At 29.2% G+C, this 27,305-nt stretch overlaps 1 protein-coding gene and 2 pseudogenes across 1 annotated transcript in view; 1 reads left to right on the plus strand and 2 right to left on the minus strand.

Annotated features, from left to right (window-relative positions):
- RpS12 (ribosomal protein S12) overlaps positions 1–20,368 on the plus strand; it is a 29,642-nt gene extending 9,274 nt beyond the window's left edge. Inside the window, exons 3-4 of the mRNA XM_075382253.1 lie at positions 10,417–10,621; positions 20,256–20,368. Coding sequence (XP_075238368.1) covers positions 10,417–10,621; positions 20,256–20,330 — 280 coding nt within the window. The 3' untranslated portion in view covers positions 20,331–20,368. The remainder of the gene's footprint in view (positions 1–10,416; positions 10,622–20,255) is intronic.
- Positions 2,133–3,207, minus strand: LOC142318539 (cytochrome c oxidase subunit 3-like; annotated as a pseudogene).
- On the minus strand, positions 3,809–4,966 carry LOC142318540 (cytochrome c oxidase subunit 2-like; annotated as a pseudogene).
- Positions 20,369–27,305: the final 6,937 nt, after the last annotated feature.

The following is a 27,305-nucleotide window of genomic DNA, read 5'->3' on the forward strand; positions in this document are numbered from 1 at the left end:
TATTTATTTTAAGTATGGTTTTTTTTATTTTAATACCTGAGTTTATTTGTTTATTGTTGGGTTGAGATGGTCTAGGACTGGTGTCTTATGTTTAGTTATTTATTATCAAAATAGAGTTTCTTTATATTCTGGCCTTATTACTTTATTAATGAATCGTATTGGTGATGTATTTTTAATTTTGTGTTTAGGTTTATTTATTAATTTTGGTTCTTTTCATTATATTTTTTATATTAATTTTTTTAATAAAGATTTTATTATTTTGATTTATTTAGTCTTATTTGCTTCTTTTACAAAGAGTGCTCAGTTTCCATTTTGTGTTTGGTTGCCTTCAGCTATAGCAGCTCCTACTCCTGTTTCTTCTTTAGTTCATTCTTCTACTTTAGTAACTTCTGGTGTTTATTTAATTATTCGTTTTAATTATTTTATTTTATTTTGTGATACTTATTTTTTAATGATTATTTATTTGATCACAATAGTTTTATCTGGATTTGCTGCTTGTTTAGAAAATGATTTAAAAAAGATTATTGCCTTTTCTACTCTTAGACAATTAGGATTTATGTTTTTTACTCTTTCTTTAGGTTCTTTAACTCTTTAGTTTTATTCATTTGTTGATTCATGCCTTATTTAAGTCGTTACTTTTTTTGTGTTCTGGAATTTTCATTCATTGTTTTTTAGGTATTCAAGATATTCGATTTATAGGTGGGTTGGTAAAGCAATGCCCTTATGTGAGTTCAGCATTTTTTGTTTCTTTAATTTGTTTATGTGGATTTCCTTTTTTTTCTGGGTTTTATTCGAAGGATTTTATTTTAGAGTTTTTTTTTTATTTGATTATAGAATTTTTTTTTTTTGTTGGTGTTACTTTTATTTATAGTTTACGTTTAATTTATTATTTATTTTCTTCCAATTCTTTTTTTCCCTTATATTAATTTTTGTTACAGTTTTTTTATGAATACTTCTCTTCTTTTTTTATATTTTTCTTGTTTATTTGTTGGTTCTTTTATGTTTTGGTTATTTGAGGATGATTTTTTTTTATTTTGTCTTTTGATTTTAGGTTGATTCCTTTGTTTTTGTTTTTTTTTTTTTTTTTGTTTTTTGATGTTTTAAGTTTTTTATGTTTTTATTTTGGTTTAATTTATTTTTATTTTTTCAGTTCTATGTGGTTTTTAAGATTTTATTCTTCAGGTTTTTTTTTAAATCTGTTTTTTAGTTTTTGTTATTTTAGTTATAGATTAGTTGATTAGAATATTTTGTTTCGGGTGGTTTAGTTGGATTTTAAAATGGTTAGGTTTTTTTTTGATAGGTTTACTTTAAATATTCTTAAATTTTATTTTTATTTTTATTTATTTATTTTTTTTTTTTTGTTCAGATAGCTTAATTAAAAGCCTAACATTGAAATTGTTATTATGAATTTTTTCTCTGGACATTTATAAAATTTATTTATTTATACATTGAAAGTGTTTTGTTTTTTTTAAACTATATAAATAAGAATAATTGATTCCACTTGAAAGGTAGTTAGCGGCTCATTTACTTTTTATTCTTTTAACTGGATATAATAAATTTTTTCATTAACGGTGAAAAGCTTCTATTTAGCTTCAGTTAAATTGAGTATGAGGATTATTCTTAAAATTAAGTCGAAATTAATTGTAATTAAATGTACTCTATTTATGAGAAATTGATTATTCAATAATTTTTATTTGCAAAGTAAATGTTATATTTAACTATTCTCCTTAATTTCTTCATTCTAGTATTCCTATTTTTCATTCATGTATAAGTCCTATAATTATTATTTTTGTTGAGAATATTGGTATGATTATTGAGATTTCAATATCGAAGATTAAGAAGATTGTTGCAATTAGAAAGAAGTGAGTAGAAAATGATTTTAGTGTTGATGATATTTTTTAGAGAATTTTTAGATATTTTTTTTAGAGATTATTATTGTGAGTATTATTATTAAAATAATGATTGATCTTAGTGAAATTATTGTTATTGTAATTTTGATTATCTTTTTTTAATCTATTAGTTGGAGGCTAATTATACTTTTTGTACTAAAAAGATTATTATTATTTTCCTCATCAGTAAATTGAAAGATATAGGAATAATCAAATTACGTCTACAAAGTGTCAGTATCAGTATCAGATTGCTGCTTCTAAACCTAGGTGATGTCTGGCTGAGAAATGTATCTTTATACATCGTACCATTGAGATTATAATGAAGGTTGTTCCTACAATTACATGAATACCGTGGAATCCTGTAGTTAGAAAGAATAATGATTCATAAATTGAGTCTGCTATTGTAAAGGTTGATTGTTGATATTCTCATTTTTGTAGAAATGTAAAGTATAATCCTAGGAGGATAGTTAATATTAATGATTTATTTGATATTGATAGTTTATTTAATAAGATTCTGTGATGTGCTCATGTTACTGTAATTCCTGATGAGATTAAGATAATTGTATTTAATAGAGGAACTTCTAATGGGTTAAATGGTTTAATGGATTTTGGTGGTCAGTTTATTCCAATTTCAATTGATGGTGCTAGTCTTGAGTGAAAGAATATTCAGAAAAATGATACAAAGAATATTATTTCTGAGATAATGAATATAATTATTCCTATTTTTATTAGTGATTTTACTTTATTTGTATGATTTCCTTGGAATGTTGCTTCTCGTGTGATGTCTCGTCATCATAATATTATGACATTGTTGATAAGGTTAATCCTAATATTATTAGGTTATATTCTTTTGTTTGGGTTCATTTTACAGTTCCTGTTAGTATTGTTATTACATTTATTGATAGGATAATTGGTCACGGTCTTTTTGTTACTATGTGAAATGGATGATTTTTTTTCATAAGGTACTTCTCCAGAATAAAGAGTTACAAGTGTGGCAAATACGTATGCTTGAATTATTGAAATTGCTGTTTCAAATGCTGTTAAGGTTATTTGGATTGGTATAATGAATATTAAAATTTTAATAGATGATGTGTTTCCTAATAGGGTTATTAATAGGTGACCTGCAATTATATTTGCTGTTAATCGAACTGCTAGTGAGATTGGTCGAATAAGATTTCCTGTGGTTTCAATTAGAATTATTATTGGTGAAATGGCTGAGGGTGTTCCTTTTTGGTAGTATGTGTTTGAATATTTCATTTGTGAAGTTTTTTCATCTATATGTTGTAATTATAATTCAACTTGGTAATGCAATTGACATTGATACTACTAAGTGACTTGTAGATGTAAATACATAAGGAATTAATCCTATTATGTTTCTGATTATGATAAATGTAAAGATTGATATTACTATGATTAAAATTTCTTTTTGGTGAGTTATTAATTTAAATTCATTTATTAGTTTTTTTTCTATTATTTTTATTATTATATTTATTCGAGATTTTTTAGATCAGTATCATTTTGGTAAAATTATTGTTGTTATTATTATAATTATTCAGTTTCTTTGTAAAAGTTTAGTTGTTGGGTCAAATATTGAGAATAGTCTAGTTATCATTTTCAGTTAATATATATTTTTATTTATTTTTATTTTTATTTTTTTTATTTGGGTTTAGATTAGTTATAAAGAATAATTTTGTTATGTTTATTATGATTGGGGCTGTTGTTATTATTAATATAATGTTTCATATAATAGGAGATATTTGTGGAATCAAGATGCACATTAAATGTATTTTTTATTTGACAGTTAAATGTTTTTTTAAACTAGCTTCTTTCATTAGAGTATTCGATGTTTACTATATTTTGGTTTAAGAGACCATTACTTTCTTTCAGTCACATAATGTTTGTTAATTTTATGTTTTTATTCATTTAATGAATGATTTTATATTAATTCTTTCTATAGTAATTGGTATGAATCTGTGATTTATTCCACAAATTTCTGAACATTGTCCGAAAAATACTCCTGGTTTTTTAGTTATTAGGCTGATTTGATTAAGTCGCCCTGGGATTGCGTCTATTTTTACTCCTATTGATGGAATTGTTCAAGAGTGGATTACGTCAGATGATGATACGATTATTCGGATTTGTGTTGAGAATGGGATAATTATTCGGTTATCTACTTCAATTAGTCGAAATGATGATAAATCATTTTGTAGTTTTATATACGACTCAAATTCTATTTTTTTGGAGTCTGAATATTCATAGGATCAGTATCATTGATGTCCAATTGTTTTAATAGTAATTGATGGTTTGATTACTTCTTCTATTAGGTATAAGGTTTTAATTGATGGGATAGCGATAAAAATTAAAATGATTGCTGGTATTGTTGTTCAGATTGTTTCTATTATTTGATTTTCTGTTAATATATTATTTGATAATTTATTTTTTGTCATTGTTGCTATTATAATTGTTACTGTTACTGTAATGGATAATAGAATTATTATAGTGTGATCATGGAAATCTAATAGTTGTTCTATAATTGGTCTGGCTCTATTTATTATGTTAAATTTTATTCATGATGATATTTCTAAGGAAATTACTTTTTAATTTATTAATGAATTTTAAGTTCATGGCAATTTTCTGCCACTCTTAGAATGGCTTAGATACTAATGGTAATTCATTAAATGAGTGTTCAGGGTGTGGTGTAATTGAAAATCATTCAATTGAGGATGATTTATTGTTTTTAAAGATTGTAATTCGTTTAAATGCTATGGCTTCTCATATAATGAATATGAATATTATAATTCTGATTATTGAAATTAATGATCCTATTGATGAAATTATATTTCATGTCATGTAGTTATCTGGGTAGTCTGAATATCGTCGTGGTATTCCCGCTAGTCCTAAAAGGTGTTGTGGGAAGAATGTTACATTTACTCCTAAAAATATGGTTGAAAATTGAATTTTTAATCATTTTTTATTTATTCTTATACCTGTTATTAGTGGGAATCAGTGAATGATTCTAGCTATAATGGCGAATACTGCTCCTATTGATAATACATAATGAAAGTGGGCTACAACATAGTATGTATCGTGTAAAATTACGTCAATTGAAGAGTTGGCTAGAATTACTTCTGTTAATCTTCCAATAGTGAATAGGAATACAAATCCTATAGATCAAATTATTTGGGGTGATTTTTTTTTTTGTTATCCCTTGTATTGTGGCCATTCATCTGAAGATTTTAATTCCTGTTGGTACTGCAATAATTATAGTTGCAGAGGTAAAGTAAGCTCGTGTATCAATATCTATACCTACAGTAAATATGTGGTGTGCTCATACAATAAATCCTAAAATACCAATTGCTAGTATTGCATAAATTATTCCTAGATGACCAAATGTTATTATTTTTCCTCTTTCGTTAGTAATAATGTGGGAGATTAATCCGAATCCTGGTAGGATTAAAATATATACTTCTGGATGTCCAAAGAATCAGAATAAGTGTTGATATAAGATTGGGTCTCCCCCTCCTGTGGGATCGAAGAATGAGGTATTAAAGTTTCGGTCTGTTAATAGTATCGTGATTGCTCCAGCTAATACTGGTAATGATACTAGTAGTAGAACTGCTGTAATTAGGACTGATCAACAGAAAAGGGGTATTTTTTCTATAGTTATTCCTTTTGGTCGTATATTTATTGTTGTTGAAATAAAATTAATTGCTCCTATGATTGATCTTAGTCCTGCGATGTGAAGAGAAAAGATAGTCAAGTCTACTGAAGGTCCTGAATGTGCAATTTGGGCTGGTAGAGGAGGATATACAGTTCATCCTGTTCCTGATCCTGATCCTACAATTGATCTTGCAATTAAAAATGTGATTGATGGTGGTAATAATCAAAATCTTATGTTATTTATTCGTGGGAATGCCATGTCTGGGGCACCAATTATTATAGGTACTAGTCAGTTTCCAAATCCTCCAATTATGATTGGTATTACCATAAAGAAAATTATAATGAATGCATGTGATGTTACGATGGTGTTATAAATTTGGTCATTTTTAATTATTGATCTTGGTTGTATTAATTCTAATCGGATGATTATTCTTCTTATTGTTCCAAGTAATCTAGCTCAGAGCCCAAAAATAAAATAGAGAGTACCGATATCTTTGTGATTTGTTGAAAGTATTCATTTATTCATTAAGAATGGGATGGCTGATTTAGGTGATAGATTGTAAATTTATTTAAGGTTTTAAACCTCTCATTATTTGTCTTGTATTCAATTATGATGCTATATTGCAAATATAGAGGTGCATTTACTTGCTAAGGCTTATTTATAATAATAATTTTAACTTTGAAGGTTAATAGTTTTTTTAACTTAAATCCTTCTTTTTAGTTTAATTTAAAAATTATTATTATTGTAATTCCTATTAAATTTAAGATGATTGGGATAATTTTCTTTTTTTATTATTTTTTTTATTTTTGATTTGTTTGATTTGGTTATTGTAGGAATTATTATGTTTAAGTATATGTATGTTGACATAATTGATGAAATTAGTATAATTAATGGAATTGTTGGTGCTATTCAAATTGTTGATTTTATAATTATTCATTTTATTAAAAATCCTGTAGTTGGAGGTATATCTCTTATTGATAATGATGAAATTATTAGAGATGTTTTTGTTAAATTTGTTTGATTATTAATTTGATTTAAAAAATTGATATTATTTTTTTTTGAATGTGTTTATTATGGTTAAGTTGATTATGGTGTATATAATTAATAGGAGAGTAAATTGTTTTGAAATTATTAATGAAAAGATTATTTATTTCTGGTGAATTTGAAATTGATGAATATGCTATTAATTTTTTTAGTGATGTTTGTTTTATTCCTGAGATTGGTGCCATGATTATTGATGTTATTATTAGTTTAATTCTGGTTATTTGGGTTGCAATAATTGTAGGAATGATTTTTTGTATAGTTATCATTATTATACATATATCTCATCTTATTATTTGTATAATTCTTGGTACTCATAGGTGGAATGGGATTATACCTATTTTTATTAAAATTCTCATTATTATTAAAATTCTCTCATTAATGGGGCAGTTAATGATAGCATTAATAATTATTGAGGTTATTATAATTGATGATGATATTCTTTGAATAATTAAATATTTAATAGATTGTTCATTTATTTTATTTATTTTTTTTAAAAGGGGTAGAAAAGGAATTAAAATAATTTCTATAGATATTCATGAGAATATTATTCTGTTGGAGGATATTGTTATAATAATTCTTACAGTTATTGTTGTGATGAATATTGTTTTTGATAAATTTATTTTAATTAAAAAGAGAATTTGTTCATCGATGGGGTATGAACCCATAAGCTTAATTTAGCTTATCTTTTTGTAAAAGGATGTGTGATGCATTAAGAATTTTGATTTCTTTAGTTTCAGTTTAATTCTGGATTTTACAATTTAGCATGAGTGAGGTTTCACTTAATTTACTTCATCAAAGTAATCCTTTAATCAGGCATCTTGCTTGAGTATAAAAATCCATTGTTTTTTTCCCTTTTTTTTTTTTATATATCATTTTGTTTTTACGGTACATTATTTGTTCATTTGGTTTTTTTAATTTTTTGCAATTTTTTTATAATTTTTGTACTATTTTTTTGCAATTTTTAATTTGAGTTTAATTTTTCAACAAAAATTTTTTCGTTATAAGATATTTATATTATATCATTCAGTTGATTAATTATGATGTCACAAAAAAGAAAAAGATAATTATATTATAATATATATATTATATATAGTAATATATTTATTTAAATATAACTATTTCTCCCTTTAATATTTAATCTTATTAAATATAATATTTTAATTCATAAGTGTTATATAAATTAAAAAAATTATATAATAGATAACCTCTTATATTTAAATAAAGATTTTAATCTAATATATATTTTTAATTTAATGTAAAATAGTTTTTGTAAAGATAATCATCTAAAATAAATTATTTAATTAAATGCATCAATAAGATATTTAATTAAAATTAACTTTAATTTTAATTAAATACCTATTTCATAAGGATTTAATTAAAATTAACCTTTAATCAAATTAAATAGGATTTTATTAAAAATAATTTTATTCATTCAAATAAATTTTAAAGTTTAAAAAACCTAAGGAATATAATTATATTAGGATAAGTGTATTTAAAAATATATAATTATTAAAAAAAAAAAACCTCATGGTTTAACTCTTATCTTAAGGTTTATTTTAACAAAATAATTACATATGTTTTATTTAAATATTTATTTTGGTTCTTTAAAAACAAATTTATTATTATACTATTGTTATTTTTTGATATTAAGATTATTTATTGTTTATTTTTATATATTTTGAACCATTGCTTTTTTTTTAATATAAAATTATGATAATGTTAGGGGTAGCTTTATCTTATATTTGTGTGGCTTTGAATTATCAACTTTTAAGTTTACTTTTATTTTATTTAACTACTGTTTTTTATTTAAATTAGATAATGTTAGGGGTAGCTTTATCTTATATTTGTGTGGCTGTGAATTATCAACTTTTAAGTTTACTTTTATTTATTTTAACTACTGTTTTTTATTTAAATTAGATAATGTTAGGGGTAGCTTTATTTAATATTTCTTTATCTTAAAATTATTAGCTTTTGAGTTTACTGTCTGGTTTAAGTTATAAATTGTACCTATTATTCTTCCTACATGCACACATTAAATGTTGAGACTGTTGTATTCACACTAAAGTTTAATAAATCATGTTTCTGAAATTACATAATGCGCTGCCCAACAAAAACTTTTTTTAAATGTTCCCTTCACTTCCGAGTCAAATCTTACTAATTTTCGGTAGAGAAAAATGAAGTTTATTAGTCACTTGAAGCTATTTTACTTAAATCTAGAAAAAAAAATTTTTGGGACTTAATGCTTCTGTTTTATGTTTGATATCATGAAAACCGCAGGATATAGTTGTGGGGGCCTGTTTTTATTCAATTTCCTGTTTTACTCGTAAAGATTTCAGTATGACCTCATATCAGTATGGGAAATGAAATCGGGGGGGAAATTTTTCGGTAGGTCTAATGCAATAACAAAGCATTTTTGTACATATGTTTGTATAAATATTTTTCTTTCTTCAACCTCTAGAATCAGTCCGTAAATTATTTTATTTCCCTTTCCTCCTGATTCATTTGTGTGTGTGTGTGTGTGTGTGTGTATATATACACATACACATATACATTGTTCTTCATAGCAGAGTGGTAGTATGTCTGCCTTTCATCCAGAGGTCCCAAATTTGAATCCCAGTTAGACATGACATTTTTCACACGTTACAAAATTCCATGTACAAGCTTCAAACCCGTGTAATTCATCAATCAAACAATAAATAAATATATATACTAATTTTAATATCTTTTCTTGTTTAAAAAAAAATCAGGAAATTGAAAATTAACTGTATATATTTTACACTATCTGATTTCTTACAACTTACACAATTGTTTTATTGTTTTCTTCAACAATGGCAACCAGCTACAGTTGATTTAAGATGCTAAGAGATTACTTTTTACAACATATGAAAAATTCCAAGTCTGGCTGAGTTTCAGACCCAGAATCTTATGTGTGATAAAACATATTCTTTTCCAGTTCTTAAAAATATGTGTAGTTGTAGTTTTTAGAGATATGCACCATGTTAATACATGCTTTCGCTACATTTAGATTTAATTGCTTACTTCAAGCAGAGTTTGCTACATCATACTGTAGCTTTAGAAATTGATAGATTTCTAAATTATATTATGTTCTAAATAGTAAAAAATTATAATTTGTTGATAATTGTTTATTAAAATGACTATTAGGCCCACTAAATTCATGTAATGGGCTTACTATGATAATAAATATATATTTTATACATCAATTTGTACAAGATTATTTATGTTATATTTAGCTTATAAAATGATATATGGGAACTTTACTGGATGATTGGTTGCATATTTTGAATTAAAAATGTATTTGGTATATTTTATACTCCTCATATTATTGATAATTAGTCACTTTTTGTTTCTCTGAAATGAAGATTTAATAATATATGCCTGTAGGGAAATGGAAAGGTGTGACAAGTTTCAGTTTATTTGTGTTTCTTGATGCAGCCTTCAACTGAATAATTTCAATAAAATAAAATTCTCTTGCAATTGTGGAAGTGGTGGTAAAAAATTTCATTTCTTTTACTATCTTTCATACCAGATAAGCTTTAATTTTGATTATGCTTTGCCTCCATCAAAGATATGTGTAAAAATAAATGAAGATCAGACAAATTGTATTTAAAAGTTTATTATGAAACAGATTTTATGACATCAGTTGCATATTTACATAATATTAATAAATAGTCATTTCAGATCTTTTGAATCGCTCATCAGTTAAAAAATTAACATTGAAATTACCATTATTAATATTGTAGTAATACTGTAACTAAAATATTATTGTCAAATGTAAAATTGTTCTGTTTTTGTATTTTACAGGCGCCAGGCACTGTTATGTGTTCTTGCAGAGAATTGTGATGAGCCTATGTATAAGAAGCTTGTCCAAGCATTATGTAATGAACATCAAATTCCTCTAATTAAAGTTGACAATAATAAGAAGTTAGGTGAATGGGCTGGTCTTTGTAAAATTGATGATTCTGGAAAGGCCAGAAAAGTTGTTGGTTGCTCGTGTGTTGTTGTTAAGGTATTCCTTTTTTTTGTTCTTGCTGCATGGAAATTAAAATGTGAATTTTGAAAATTGAAAGTTTTCTAAAGAGTGAATTTTACTAGTATAACTGCAAATAAATTAAAAAATTAACATTTAGTATAGTACTTAACAATTTTTGTTATTACTGTATTACTTTATCATTTGAAAACAATATTTTCATATCTATTTGGGAAGAGCTTATCAGTATAGCAGGCTATTTTATTAAATAATAGATATAACATATATCTAATAATAGTAGAACATAAATTTAAACAATACCTACGTGATGTGTATATTTCTGTGAAAATTTTATTTTAATTGTAGCCTAAATATATCAATAAAGAAAATATATGTGCTGCCACAGCTGACAATCACTGCCATTGCCACTGCTGACAGTTGCTGTTATCAATCTTGGCACCAATGGTGACTCATCTGCAAACCACAGAGTTGGTACGTGGGCTACTTTGTCGTTATCTCAAGTTCAGTACGTACAGTAAAACAACCAACCAGCAAGTTGCAGTTGTGATATTGAGCAGATACAACGAAAAGAAAGTTATGTTTCTAATTAGGGAAGTAACTTCATGATAAACTGAAAACCGATAAAAGTATAGCTTCACTAGCAAAACTGTTTAATGTTAATCAACTGATTGCTGCATATAAAAAAAATTAAGAAAAGATACGGACAAGTGTAACAGTAGGTTCTTCTCAATCAGCTAAGGTTACGTTTATATGTCTGACACAAATATTTAAAAAACTGAAAAAGGTTTAAATATATGGATCGAAGATCAAACTCAAAAAAGGGTATTTCTCAGTTCACTTCTTAATCAAGAAAACGCACGACGTTTGTACGATCATTTTATTAAATCTGAGATTAAAAGTGAGACCAGTGCATTTACATTTTCTACTAGTAAAGGCTGATTTGAAAACTTTTTTCAAACTGTTTTCCTTGCATAATGGTTGCATAACCTCATTTATCAATAAAAGGTTATTTAGGGGGTCAAGCTTTTAATGCAGATGAAACAGGATTATGTTGGAAGAGAATGCCTTCATGAACCTTTCTATAAAAAAAGGAAAAGCCTACTTCAGGTTTTAAAAAATCTAAAGATCATCTGATGTTTTGTCAATGCAAGCATTAGCAATGTGCTAGTAGTGACTTCATGCTGAAGTCTTTCTAAAATCTAACATAATATATTCTTTCTAAGTTTAACGTAGACCTATATTACACAGTTAAAATATTCTGTTTTTAGTGTTTATGGTTTTATACGTACTGTACAATTTGTTTACTTATGTAAACAAATTTTTATTGTTGCATGTTTGCAGCTTGATCAGGGTATTGAGAGATTGACAATTGAAAATATTTAAATAATTACAATTTATTACTTAAAAACATTAATAAAATAAAACAAATCAATAATAATAATAGTAATCAGAACTGCAACAATAATAACAAACAGTGATTACATACAAAACAGAATTTAAAATAATAGTCAGGATTTATTTACAGGTAGTTAAATATTGAAACCAGAATTCAGTCCCATTGACAAAAGACATTAACATGACCGCTTATATTAACGCTTATAACAACTAGTCTTGTATTAACAAACTAGAACAATAGAAAAGACAAGTAAAAAGTTGTAACTGCAAATACCTTTGCTGTTTACAAATAAAACTACCCTATATTTTATGAATGAATTTAATATTTTACTATTTTCACTAATTGTCTTAACATTAACTTAACGAACCATTTCTTGTTTTCATGTATTGGAATTACTAGTGATATCACATAAATTGCATTGAACTTGCACGCACTAGAAGTTTGCTCCTTCACTGAACTCCTCACAGAACAATTGTGATTCAATTCACAACAGCTAAACAAATCAGACACACTGAGTATGAAATAATACAAGGAAAATTACAATTTTTATTTCTGCTGTCCATTTTTTCAGAACTTGATTGAACGGTTTTTATAGGTAAATTCATTGTCCTCATCCGTTATTTAGAAGGTCCATTATTGAGAAGTATTTTATCCATTAATATCACTATAAAACTGCTGGGAAATCTAAAAGTGTCAGTTATTACGAGGAGTCTGTTAGGAAAGTTTTACTCTATATTTATAGATACACATACACTTTGCCTATTGGTCATGATGAAGTTTTAAAACACTATTTTTATGACCATTCATTCTGAACATTTCTAATTATGTTAAATGGAGAGCAATTTGCTAAGTTTTATTGAAAAGTTGGAAGTTTTATATGGTTTTCATTGTCGTGTTGCTGATCAAATTATAATCTAGTGCTGCCAGAAACTAATATAATCCTTGCTTTTTCCCAATATTATTCATATAAATATAAAGTTTGTTTGATGTTCCTAGAGGTAAAACTCTAAAATTATGAAATCTGGCAATTGTGTATGCCATCCCCTCCTATCCAGTGTAAAGAAGTTAGAACATTGCCATGGTATATAGAATTACTATATTTTTGAAAAAGACTGCATTTTCACCAGTAATTTAAAACACAACATATAATTCCATTATAACTGGTTACTTACAGAACCTCAAAGAAGTTTCTGAAAAGAAAATTGTACCTATTATGCTTCCTACATGCACACATTAAATGTTGAGACTGTTGTATTCACACTAAAGTTTAATAAATCATGTTTCTGAAATTACATAATGCGCTGCCCAACAAAAACTTTTTTTTAAATGTTCCCTTCACTTCAGAGTCAAATCTTACTAATTTTCGGTAGAGAAAAATGAATATGACAAAGAAAAGGTTTTATTAGCTCTATTCTGTGGTGTACAATAGGCGGAAGTATTTTATTTTAACAGATTAAGAGAAAATTATATATTTTAATTACATATACCAACAACGTAGAAAGTCCATTTGACATTTTTTTAATGTTAGTTACATTCTAAGAGTTCTTAATTGATGGAAGAATACCTGGTGGTTGGTTGGATCAGAAGAAAATTATCATTGTCTTTTGGCTATCCTCTTGTTTGCCTTTTGGCTATCCTCTTGTTTGCCTTTTGGCTTTCCTCTTGTAAGTGAGTTCTGGAACATCCCTATATACAGACTAGCAGCAAGCCACAAGCATTGCTTCGTTCCAACGGCCCTGATACCTTCGTTCCATTACAGAAATGCCCTGATGGAATTTTCCTTCATGTTCATCACTGACAACTTCACAACTAGGAAGGAAAAGGTTCAGGTGTGAGTGGAGAAAATGGATTATATGTTGCATCCAAGTTGATGGTATTTTTGCAAAAGTACTGTCACCAACTGACTAGTTTTCATCTCTGTTATTGCCTAAAAATGCATGAATGACTCCTTTTAAGGTTTCCCAAGCTTCCTTTTCTTTTCCCTCCAAAAATCAGTCAAACACAGGGTCTTTTACAAGTTGTCAAATTTGTGCCCCAAAAATACCTTCCTTAACTTTTACATCACTTAATGTATGAAATTTGTCTCTTAAGTACTTAAAGACCTGTCCCCTTCTCTGTTCATACTTTTGACAGAATTTTTCATCAAACCTAGCTTTATATGAAGGGGTGGAAGAAGAACATCTTTTGGGTCCATGAGAGGCTCGGCAACAACATTTTACTTGCTAGAGTTAAGATTTCTTGTAGGCCAGTCTGCTTGAACATAATGTGATTTCCTATCTCTACTGTCTTACATACATTAAAAGCAGCAGTGTTTAGTTTACCCCAGTTGTATTCCTAAGAGTACAGCTATGACTTTTAACAGATTTTCTACTTGTGTTCAGCATATATGATTGAGTTTAGGAAGATTGCTACAAGTGAACTGCATCCAGTTCACATGCAATCTTCATGTGAAACTCTCAATTTCCCCCCCGAGGGAGAACACCTGCCTTGTGACATGTCTGATTGCCACACCACCCCCTCCATTCCTAGCCATTAGTAGCTTAAATGGAGGACATCTTCTTGCCCTCAAACTGATCACATTCCACAGTCATCAGTCAACCTTTGTGAGATGCCACTGATGCAAATGCCTTGAAAGATATTCACATCAGTAAATTATGCCTTCCAAGAATACATCAGACACCTAACTCTACTACATACTCCTCAGGAACTGCTAAAATTAACTGCCTGCCCGCGGAAGATCAAAGATCCTGCGTTTCTAACTATTACCAATCTACCACCACCTAAAATCATATGTACCCACATTACAATACAATTGTTTCAATAATTTCATGCCACGACAGCATATGTTTGTAAATTTAGTGATTGGAGTTCTAACCACTGTAACTGAAAAATGTCCTACGGGACCTCTGATCTGGTTCGTTCGGGTGCTGAGTGTAACCTCTAGTATTCCACTTCATCTCCAATTTTAAGGACCGCTTGGATTTAACACTAAGTTGATCGCAAATAACATTTACTTATTTGCCATAAATAAGTTCACTCCAATTCAACAAATTGCCATGCTAAAGTTACTGAAATCATACCCAGTAGAGTGAAAATTACGCTTTCAAGCACAACCCCCATTGATACTTGATCTACTCAAACCGGGGCTTGGTGCCAAGCACACCTACATCCGGCCAATCAGTCTATCTGGGCGGTACCCTAGCCACCTGTGTAACTACACTAAATGAACCCACAGTTGCCAGTGCAAGATATGAGAAGCTAGCCAAGTAAAATTGCAAAATACAGCAGTAGAAAATGCCAAGAAATAATTCTCTACCAGGCCCCCTATAACTAATCAAGCAGCATTTCAGTCAAGATCAAAGCAACTCAAACTAAGGAGATTTGATCAACCCATCCCTGATGCAAAAGCATCCCTGCAAGCAGGAACAAAAGCCTGCAGAAAATGCCCACAGTTCATCACCTAACTAGTGCCAAAGAAGCGATTTGACAATCGCAATAGACCTAAACAAACAGCCCTTTGCATCAAGAAATGAGCAAATCATCATGCATCTGAAGAGACCATAAAAACCACATGACCGGGTAGATCACCCTTTTAGTATAGGGCACTTAAAAAAAAAGCAACCCTGAGACTCGCAACAACAGTTCACCTAACACTACATACAGACATCAAGAACCAGTGAGAAATCCCCTATGTGTGAACTGCATGACCAACAGGAATAGAAAGAAAACAGTTGCCATTGTGAAGTAACAGCTTTCAAACTAAGCATGGAAGAGTATGAATAGCCTCCAGTCTGTTGGATCATGATTCAGATTTAAACATTTTATAAAGCCATTAATGTCGCAGCAAACAACAACTTTTTCTTTTCAAAAAAAAAGCAGATCCCTATGACAATGTCTGTACTGTGAGACCCTGACAACATGTTGAAGAAGATGCCATTGCTATAGTCTCGACCCTAGAAGTTCTGCCTTCTCCTTCGACAAATCAAGGTCTCGAATGAGATCACTATTCCACTTCACTCGGTCTGTGTGGTATATCATTTTCTTCAAAATCAGAATCATGGGATGTGGAAGGCTTGTTGGGTTCTTCCATACTGTCTTCATTTTCTGTTTCAAGCTCATAATTTTGGGATGGAGTAGGAATTGGTAAACTATTCGAATGTGGATTAGGTCAAGTAGTAGATGGAAGATTAAGGTAGTGAACTGCTTCTCTTTTCCTCATTGACAATCCTACCTTTATAGGTGGAGTCAAGCAGAAATAGCAGTTATCTGCATGTGTGGTTTGTAGGCTCCCACCAAATCGTAGACACAGCAAAAGCCGTAGATCGTTTTTTTATTTTTCAGCCATTCTCGTAGTATAACTGAACAAGAGTTGCAATATATAAGTGGAGCCCATGAATGGTTCTGGTCCTCTACCTTCATACCAGAATAATGCTGATAGGCAATTTTCACAAGAGGCATCAGATTACATTTTTGTGACAAAAATGTTATTTCACCAGAATTGTTCAACAACAAAAATTGTACACTGAATTTACACATTTTTGTGAGATTTTCAACACAAACAATATGAAACTCAGTCACAGCAATGGTAATAATGTTTATAACCTACAAACAGCTGGAGAATGTTGTGTTTCATTTAACAAGTGTGACAACTCCAAAAACAAAATTACCCCAAACTAAAATGTAGATCACGTAAAAAATAACATGTCATTGTATCTCCAAAGCAAGAGCTAATCGGTCATTTTTAGGTGATTTTTGAATTCAGCAGATAGAAATACATAAGAATAAGCTATTTTTGAGTCAGAAACATTTTCATTGTTGGGCTAATTAACATTACTAACAAATGAAACGTAATTTCATCTCATAAACATTGGCTTGTTTAAAAGTTGTTAGTGTTATCTATCATTTGGATCTTGTCCAAAGCAAAAACATAACTTGAGGATTAAAAATTTGAAGACTAACCCATAAAAATAATTTTAAGAACTTTGGCTTTTCAAGGTCTAGTTCCGAATAATCACAGAGAACATTTCTGTAATCCCCTTCTATAGCTTTCAACTTGGATACAACTGACTTGTATCTAACAGTTGCCCATTGGAATATTTTCTATTTTACAAGCTGCTTGTTTCATTGAGCTCACTAGCAAGCAGTAAAACTGCAGCTTTTCTCCTATAATATGCATTTCAGTACCATTCTTTATATATGCGAAATGAAAAAGAGTAGCATGTGGAATATGTATAATTTATCACAAGGGTGCACATTGAATAGCTTAAAAATAAAATTGCTTATTTGTAGACTTATATTTTTTTAAATTATTTTGTAAAGAAAAGAAATGAAATAATTCTTTTTTTTATTATTAAAGCTGGTTACTTTGTTTAGAGGTGTTTTCGGTTGCCCACAGAATACTCATTTTGTTGAAGCTTTTAACTGTAAAATTATGATTTTATTCTTGAATAAGAGTTAAGTCATTTATCTTTATGATCTTGATATTTTTCTTTAATTTTTTCATACCTCATCATAATGGGTTAGATTTTTTCTTTTGTTTCATGTCTATTCTATTTTTTACAATAATATATATTTTAGCTATTTAAAATTTTGTGGTAAAAGAATGTTTATAACAAAATTATTAAAATTTAAGATTTTATGCATTAAAAACTGTTAATTACTGCTTACTAAAAGTTGTCAGATTACTATGAATTCATACAAAAATTTTCAAAATACCAGTAATATATGATGCTGTTCATTTATCAGTTTGTGAGGAAATTTTTGGAAAGATCCTATTAATCCTTGTTCACTTCTCTTGATGTCTGGCAAAGAAAAAAAGAAAGCTTAATTAACTTCAGTATATTAAATTATACTCTACTATATAATAATGGCTTTCTCAGCATTTTATCTTTTGTATGCAGTTATTTTAAATCTTTATTACTAACTCTACATGTTTGTTATATGTAAACGTGGGTTGTAGGATTTGGAATGATTGTATCATATTACAAACTTAAGTATTTATTTAAATGCATATTTCAAATTGTAATTTAATTGTATTTGCTTGCTGTTAAAAACAGTATATAATATTCTGCATAATTTTTTTCGGTTGAAGTATATTTCCTTATATATTTATAGCTTTATATATTCATTAATCCTCAAATCTGATGTAACACTTAGGGTAACAATAATATAACACTGTTTTCTACAATTTATGATAAATTCAGATAAAACTTTCCGATTTATTTAATACTAGTTGTAATACACATAAATACTGTTAATTAGTATTTCACAAAATTAATTTGGAAAAAGGTTCTATTCATCTGCCAACTGAACAGTTATTTTGTTGTTTCCTTCTTAAATATCACGGAAAATGTGTCTGTGTTGATAATGATAAAACTGAATGAATTACAGGGTGGTGCACAAAATGATCGGAACATTTGGTTTTGTTAAAAAAATATTTATTTGAATCACAATACACAAAAGTAAAATATAATATGTTTGCTACATACCTGGAGTTTATGTTCTGCTTATCACTTGTTCAATATGCCCACCATCATGTCTAGCAACTTCAACACAAACTCCTATGTTACTAACTCGACAACACATTAGCTCTGTTATTTCGTTGCATGCCTCAATGATCAGCACATGCAGTTCCATTACTGTACGAGGATGTTATGGAAAATCTTTTCCTTTTTAAATCTCCAAAAAACATAATCACACAGATTCAAATCAAGACTGTTCGGGGGCCAGTTCTGTCCACACACAAAACGATTAGGATATCGGTTTGAAATGACATTCCCATTTAAAGTTTCGTGCAGAAAGTTTAAAACATTAGTTGTGTATGGTCTGGCTCCATCCTGCATGAACCACTCGTTTTCTAATTGAAACCCTTTTGCAAGAACAAAATTATTACACAGCATGTTTAGAAAACTTTCACTGTCATGAAAAAAGAATGGCCTTAAATACCCCATGACTTGTGATAGCGTTGTTAATTCTTGGAGCTTGATGTATTTTTTCATGAAGTACGTGTGGATTTTCAGAAATCCAAAAACGCACATTTTGTTCAACCCTGTCAGGTGAAAATGCACCTCTGAAAACAAAACGTTCAACAATAACATCTGTTCAGAGCCCATTCAGCAAATGCTATTTTTTTATGTTTGTTATCAGCCATTAATTTAGGCAACACTATTATTTTGTACAGATACAAATGGAAATCAGTTTTTAAAATTCGCTGCACAGATTGCCTACAAATCCCAAGTTGTGCTGCTGCTTTTTTTTGTTGATTTGCCTGGGTTCCTCAGCAACACTGCTCTAACAGCTTCGATATCCTGTGGAGAGCAAACATTGGCAGATCATTCACGCTTACTTTCAAGCCATTGCTATTAAATTTTTTGCGAAGTCTACGTGTTGTTTTAAATGAGGGTGGTCGCCAAGTTTGAAAACGTGTAAAAAACCATCTTTGTGAAATCATCACACTTTTCGTTTCATTTTAAAAAATAAACAGTCACGTGCTGTTCAGCAGTCAGTCTTCCTTTGTCAGCCGTCTTGGAGCAATACACAAACAGTGCTCTCAGAAAGAGAAGAAATTAATATTCATGAATTACTACTGTCACTGCCAACATAAAACACAGTAATAATTGTGTGGTACCTGAACAATTATTGTCAAAACAAACGTTGGTTCATTTCGTGCGCCCCCTTGTATGTAAAGAATGGAGTAATGAGAAATCTGAAACTGATATATGTTAGTGATCTGAAGATCCTTTACACATAAAATTGTAAAGTATTAACCATATCACAATAGTATCAAAAAGTGGATTTTTTCCTTTCTTATCCATAAATTTATATATTTGTCTATTATACATTTTACGAATTTAAATTAGTTTGATAATGTAATTATATGTTAGAATCACATTTCAAACTACAATTAACAGTTTTTACAAAGCTTTGAAATTCATTAAAAGTAGCTAACTGGCTCTGGAAAAAGTCCTTTAATTAAATGTGTGGTACCCAAAGAGGTTAAAAATTCAACGAAAAAGGTCTAGTATTGTGGCATTTTGTGGGTAATATTTTTTGTGCATATTATTATTACTCCAAAGTAATAATGCCACACAGTCATGAAATTTTACTATGAAATCTTTGATACTGTTAAAAAGTTCTTTTCAAGTCTGTAAAATACGTAATTAAAGCCTTTAGAAATTTATATTCTTTAATTACTTCACATTTTTTCTGAATGCCAAAGATTTTATTTTTAATTTTGCATTACTTTTTTATTTTTAGGATTATGGTGAAGAAACGCCATCATTGGATCTGCTGAAAGAATATATGAAAACGTTGGGTGCTGCTGTAGCTTAAGTTATTCATATGTTTTAATAAAAAGTGTTTTTCAGTCATTTCTACTTTTTTTTCATGTCCACACATTAAAAAAGTAATAAAATGTCTTTGTATTGTTTGTATACAATTAAGTAATTTTTTTTTTATTATCTCCACTTAAACTTGAAGTTTTTTAGTGGGATATGGAAATGGGATTTTTATTGAATGAAAAATGCCATGCCTGACTGGGATTCAAACACAGGAAATCTAGGTTAAAGGCCAAGATGCTACCAGTCCACCAAAGAGATAGGAAATTATTATTTGTAATATAATATTTTAATCATTAAAGGTTTATCAACAACCAAGTATTTTACAAAACTTTTACTAACTAATACCAAGATAGCAAGCACCACCAGCTATGAAAATGTCAGGAATTTTAACATGAAACTGATGTAGATATAATTTTTGAAATTATGGAGATCCTGTATAGACTATGTTGGCTTGCCAATACCAGGATGATAATCACCAGAATACATTATCTGAGGGTGGAATTTTTATAAAAAAGTTTCTTATAACTCTACAAATTTAAAACATTATGAACTATACCTCTGAAAAAAATTGTATTTCACAGGATTAGCTATTTGGAAAAATATGCGTAAAACATGTAAAGATTGCATCAGGGCCAATATTGAAGTACTCTGCTGAACTGTAAAATATTTATCTGTAATGAAAAGTACACTAATTTCACCACATGTGAAAGGAAATTTAAAGCAGTTGTATCCAGGAAGTATAAATTTCTTCAGGATGGTGGGGAGTTATTGAAAAAAAATGAGCATCACACGCCATACCATCGTATGTAGTAGTAGAGATTTGCCAGTTGAAACACAATCTTTTGTTAGGCTCTGTGGTTGGGTTTGAACAAAATTGTTCAAATCGATCTAATGAATAATATAAAAAAATCATTTGTGTACATATATGTTTTTTTACACTATTAATAATTCATACTATGTTCCGTAGAAGATTTCCTTCCATTGTGAGTCCATGCCTTGGTCTTGTGACTCAATGCACTTGTTTTAATTTTTTCACTTATTTTCAGATTTTAAAACTACTAAATGAAATTTAGTTATATAAAGCAAAACATATTTATGAACTCTGTTAATTGATATACATTTTGGGGTTTTTAGAATAAAGCAACCAACTGAATAATTAATAAGAAAATATTAGGGTTTTGGTAGCCTTTTTTCTTAATATTATGGAAGATGTCTTTTAGTAAATGGTTAGAAACATTTCACCCTTATAAAAATGTATCAATTTCCAAATGGACCATAAAAACATATTTTAATGAAGTATATCTTTCAATAGTGATTTAAACTGCCAGTTGATGGTAATAGTAATGTTAAAAGAAGAATCCTTTATTACATTCCAACCATTTTTCCAAAGAGAAATATTAGAAACAATGTCTCACTTATTCATAACAAGTTTTGGTATCCTCTATATATATTAACAACTGCTTATGGACTGTATTGTACATAATCTTATGATAAATTATTTATAATGAAGTAGATTTCATTAATTAGCTAAAAAAATATTAAATTGCTCATAAAAAACAATTACTGAAAGGAATTTTTTCCTCTTTGATAAGAAGTGGATTTGGGCCCTTAAAGCTCCTTGTCAAAAATTAATTGCTTAAGCCAGTGCTTCTCAACCTGTGGGCCACACCCCTCCCAAAGGAGCGCAAGCATATCGAAAAGAAAATATGAAAAAATGTGTTAATTTACTGAAAGGAAAGCGAAACAAATTCATTCCGGCATGGTATAATACACTTTATTTTTTCATTACTGCACAATGTATTAATCAGTACTAGACCAAAAACAAGTTCAATAATTATTAGTGACTCCCTTGTGTCTATCTTGCAGAGCAAAGTTTTTCAAAGAACAGTTTAATGTTAGAAATAGTTACTCTGAGCTCTTTTTCTATGTTTAGCTAAGATCTATATTTTATCTTCAAAGCACCAATCACAGAAAATTCAGTTTTGCAAAGATAGGCTGTTGAAAATGGTAATAGCATATGAAATACTCTAGTTTTCAGTGCAGAAAACTCATCCACCCCTGCCCAAAATTCAAAGAGATTTGTTACTAAATTGTCTTGATTTCACCACTTGCCATGAAGTCTATGAAGATTTCTTCTTTGGCAGTTGAGAGCCCTTCAGGAGTATTTTGAATGGATCCCTAACCCATTTGTAACTTGCTACCAAGTTGGCAAGAAAATACTTTTTAAAATTCTTTGCCAGCATGGCTAAATGATTTTAAATGGCTACAAAAACAACTTTCATGTGTTTTACTTCAGCTTTGCAAGTTTTAACACATTTTAGGGTTTTTGCTTTAAATTTCTGCTCCATAATTCCAATTTTCTACAAAAGCATTAACTTTATCACTCTTATCAATATTTGTATTTGCTCCTGGGAGTTGAAGGTTCAAAGTATTTAATTTCTTGAATATGTCAACCAAGTAGCTCAATTCCATCACAAACCATATCGAAACTTCTCATTTTCCAGTCTGTTTTCCTCTTCTAGAAAAATGATTTCACTCTTAATTCATAGTGGTTGAAAAATTTCCTATGTGATAACCATCTTGTTTCGCATAGTAATGCTGAATGAATGTACTGCACCCATGCCTTTAAAAAGTGCAGAAAAGATTCTTCTTGATTTTAGGGGTCTAATTTTTATAAAATTTACTATGGTTACAACCATTGTTAGCACAATATTCAGACTAGGACTCATTTCTTTAGAAGCCAGAGCTTCTTTGTGGATCATGCATTGTATCCAGACACTGTGGAGATTTTTGTTTTATTAGTGCTTGTATACTTTGGAATCTTGCATACATTTAACGAGCACCATTGGTGCATATTATGATGCCATTTTTCCACTCTATATTTGCCTCGTTTATCTAATCATTTAAGATAACAAAATGCAGTTCTATTGGTTTGCAGAAAATTATTCAACTGCTGACATACCATAACAAAATCAAATATAGGCAATGAATGAGCTTCTTTATTGATATTTGTTGCTTCATCAAGCTGAATTGAAAATAATTTTTCAAATTTCCTGAATAGCTGATGCTGTACATCTTCAGCTATATCACAAATTCACAGTATCACTTTATACAGATTGCAATTTTTGGTAATATTATCTCCAAACTTAGTTTTACAATACCAACTGTAACTGGCAAAATAAGCTCTTCACCAATAGTGTGTGGCCTGGGTGATGTTAACGCCAAAGCATTTCTCACCACAAAAAAAAATAGTGCCAGGCTTTTTACATCTGGGTATTTTATATGAAACTTTGTAAGAGGCAAAACCCTTTTCATTTACAAATTTTTTTTTTTATGTATGCTTTTCATATAATTTTTATTCAAAGAATTCTTGGGGTTTGTTAATATACTCACCATGAAGCATTTTCAAATGGGTCGTTAAATTTATTAGGTTTCATGCTGTATGCTGCCAAACTTTTTGAGTATATGACATACACAGGAGCCTTTCTTCTTCATTTACTTCAGTACTGATAAACCCAAAATTTAAGTATTCTTGAGAATATTTTCAGAAGCACACCCGTCTATGCACTTGATGCTCCATTATCGTCTTAATACTTGGCACCCATTTAAAAATGTATCCATGATTCTGTATAAATCTACTGCCATGAATATTTAATACTGTGAATTGCAGTTGACATGCAAATTTTACAACATACACATTCAGAATATATTCAACAGCAATAGAAGGATCGACTCAACTCAGACTGGTTGGATTTGAACTGCAGTATTTATACACGTTTACGCTGATGTTAAAGACAAATCAGAGCTTCTAGCGAAGCCACAAGAATGTCCAATATGGTGGACATGACAGAGAGGCATCGATTCTGGTTTTGTCAATACAGCCGATCAGTGTTGCCAAATATAAATAGCTTTACTTATTCTTGGTAGTTTGTAAGTAAGGTCGTAGTGTAGCTTTAGTGTCAAAATAATTTGTTATTGTAGGAGAGGGGGGTCCACATTGAAAATTGGGTTGCAAATGCTGAAAGATTGAGAAATGAATTTAAGCAGTATTTTTTAATACCCAATTCTTTAATCAAGATTACTGAGATAATGGTTTTTTTAATTCCAAGGACTTGTGGATTTTGTATTGTCAAAAGGCTTTTCATTAATTAAACTTTTACCTCATTACACATTTTCAAGAAAGTGACAAAGATCTTTTTTAACTGAAGTATGACTATTTTTAAATTTCCTAAACTACTCATAATTTATATATCACTCATCAGCATGCACTTAATGTAAATGGTTTCTGTTCATGTTTTTGTCAAAATTTAATGCAATGGACACAAACGCCTATCTCAGTGCAGCATACAGCTACTTAATTTACTCCCCATTTAGTAGGAATTCATGAGAATCTAGCTGACATTGTAAACAATAGCACATGCATGAGGCACTTCTACACTTAAGAATATTGAATTCCTTCTGGACAGATCCCACTTGTTAAAATTATTTTACCTATGGAATTTTCTTGCAGAAATAAACCATATTTTTTACCAAAAACACAATTTTAATTATCGTTTTACCATACATTTGTCATGGGTATTTCCTGCATGTTTTGCACATCAATGTATCAAGAGTGGAAATTACCCACATTGCTTTGTCAGTCCTGCATTCAAAAACACATAATCACACCACAATATTATATATTAAAGTATTTATTTACAAGAAGCATGCAAGCAAAATTACCATGTTATCCTGGCCTAAACTCAAAATAATTTTTCTACAACAAATTGCTTCTGAAGCTTTCATCCTTTAATGCTTTACAAAAATACACAAACCTAACATACTTATCAGGTTAGATTTGTTTTGGGTATAGGAATACATAATTTACATTATTTGCTTACTAATGTCTCCTAGTTTGTGATACTAATAGGCACCTACCACAAAATACAAAACTCATTGCACTCGCACATTAAAAAAAAAATCAGAAACATATAGAACTAAAAAAGTAGACAATTGGCTCAACTGATAAACAAAATTATCAGGTTAATTTATACATTCAAATTCTAATACAGATTTCAAAACAGCACAAACTTCACAGTGTGAAAACTGACATACTTCCCTTTATATCAGCATCATTTGACATAACAAATGTCCATACAAGAAAAATGCTCCTCAGAAATTAAGTGACAGCAAAGTTTCAGAACACATTTCATAAATCATATAAGAATAATTGCAAAGCAAAATCCTTTGTAGCCCTGTTAGTATTTATCTGTTCATTTCACTTATCTTTGGGACTGACGAAATGTGAATATTATTACTCTCAGAAAGTAAAAATGACTAAAACCTCATATGTTGCTCATAAAAAAAGACTGGATCAGATAATATAAAGAAAAAAATTATCTATAATCACAATGTGCCTCTTTAATCAGTAGGTGATTATAACAGAATAGACAACAGATGAATAATTTTTTCAAACTTTATGGTCACAAAACAGAAGCACAATTCAAAGTATACAAGAAACTATCAATAATATAGACACTGTTTTCTACACCTTGCATCCAATTATATTGCTAGGGTGTGAAGATAATGAGCTGTCCATTCTGCTCTGCACTTAATGACATCACAGCATTTCCAGCCTATCTCTTTGACTTTTCCCATCAGTCCTACACTTCTAAACTCTTTAAACCTGTATTTCTTCAGTTCTGAAACAATTTTTTCTTGCAACTCAACCTTTCCTATCCAGGTTCCATAAGTAATTATTTTTAAGCCTTGAGTGGCTGTGTGAAGAATATGTTGCTTTTAATTTCTACTTGTTTTAATAAGAATTTTATCAGAATTTGAAACTGCTCCTTGGAACCCTATCATAGTAATTTTTTAGCAGCATTGTATTTGCCTGGTTTTGTAAGAAAATCACATCCTCAGTTTACTACATTACTACTACTTTTTGCAATTTTTTATTATACCAGTTTCCCACTGGTGTTGGTTGGTTAGCCAGGGCATCTCTGTCAAGTTAAATTCTAATCTTGGAGTGAAAGCTTAATAAAACTCTAGTACTGACATTCTCCAAGAATTGTCAAATTTAAAAATCCAATATTTCTATTAGTAATCAAAATTTTAGAGCAGTGAAAATTCCAAAGAAGTGACATATTTTAATGCACAACTATTTATTAGTACGTATTACTACACCATTTCGACTTTATAGGCATTACAAGACTATATATGCATCATGTCAAGAGAATAACTAAGTTTGGTGAATAGAAGTGAGAAACATGTGAATTGATTTCAAAAGTAATTCCTTTTAATTATTCATCAGTCTATTCATAATTCATAGCATCAAAAACGAACTATTTCATAAAAATAAAATAATTTTACTTCAAAAATGTTGTCTTTGTGTGATCATTTTCAGTGACTAGTAAAGTTATTCTCATCTTAGTGTCAGATTTTTTTCTATAGGTACATAATTAAAATGCGGTAGAAAAGATTTATTTGAGTAGTGCTCGCGCAATTAAACACTCTTGTATATGTGAGTATTAATATGATTTGTAATGTTTTGATGTATTAAGATGTAGTTTTATGTGTGTGTACAGTGTAAAGATTGTTAATGTTGGTGGAAATAATATGTGTCCATGAAATGACTGGCAAAAGTTGGTTATTTATAAACAGTACTTTTCAACTGCATTCTAATTACCTGAATGGCTAACTTAAAAAACCGCAGGCAATAAATCAGTTGATGCCAGGGTGAGAACACACATCAGTTACTAGGAATGATAGCAAGAGCGACTGAAAACCTTATGACGTATGTAATTAAAAATCGTATATTTAATCAGTTATGCTCGGTTTGTAGTTCCAAAAGGTTATCATTAAAAATTAATTAGTTTTATATAACTAAACAGTAAAATATGTTGCCAACATTAATTCGACTTCATGTTAACTGTCATTCTAAGTAATGAAATTTGTTTCTGATTGCCAGTTCTCATGTGGTAATGAT

This window comes from Lycorma delicatula, chromosome 1, assembly GCF_047948215.1.
Source record: "Lycorma delicatula isolate Av1 chromosome 1, ASM4794821v1, whole genome shotgun sequence".
Lineage (NCBI taxonomy): Eukaryota > Metazoa > Arthropoda > Insecta > Hemiptera > Fulgoridae > Lycorma > Lycorma delicatula.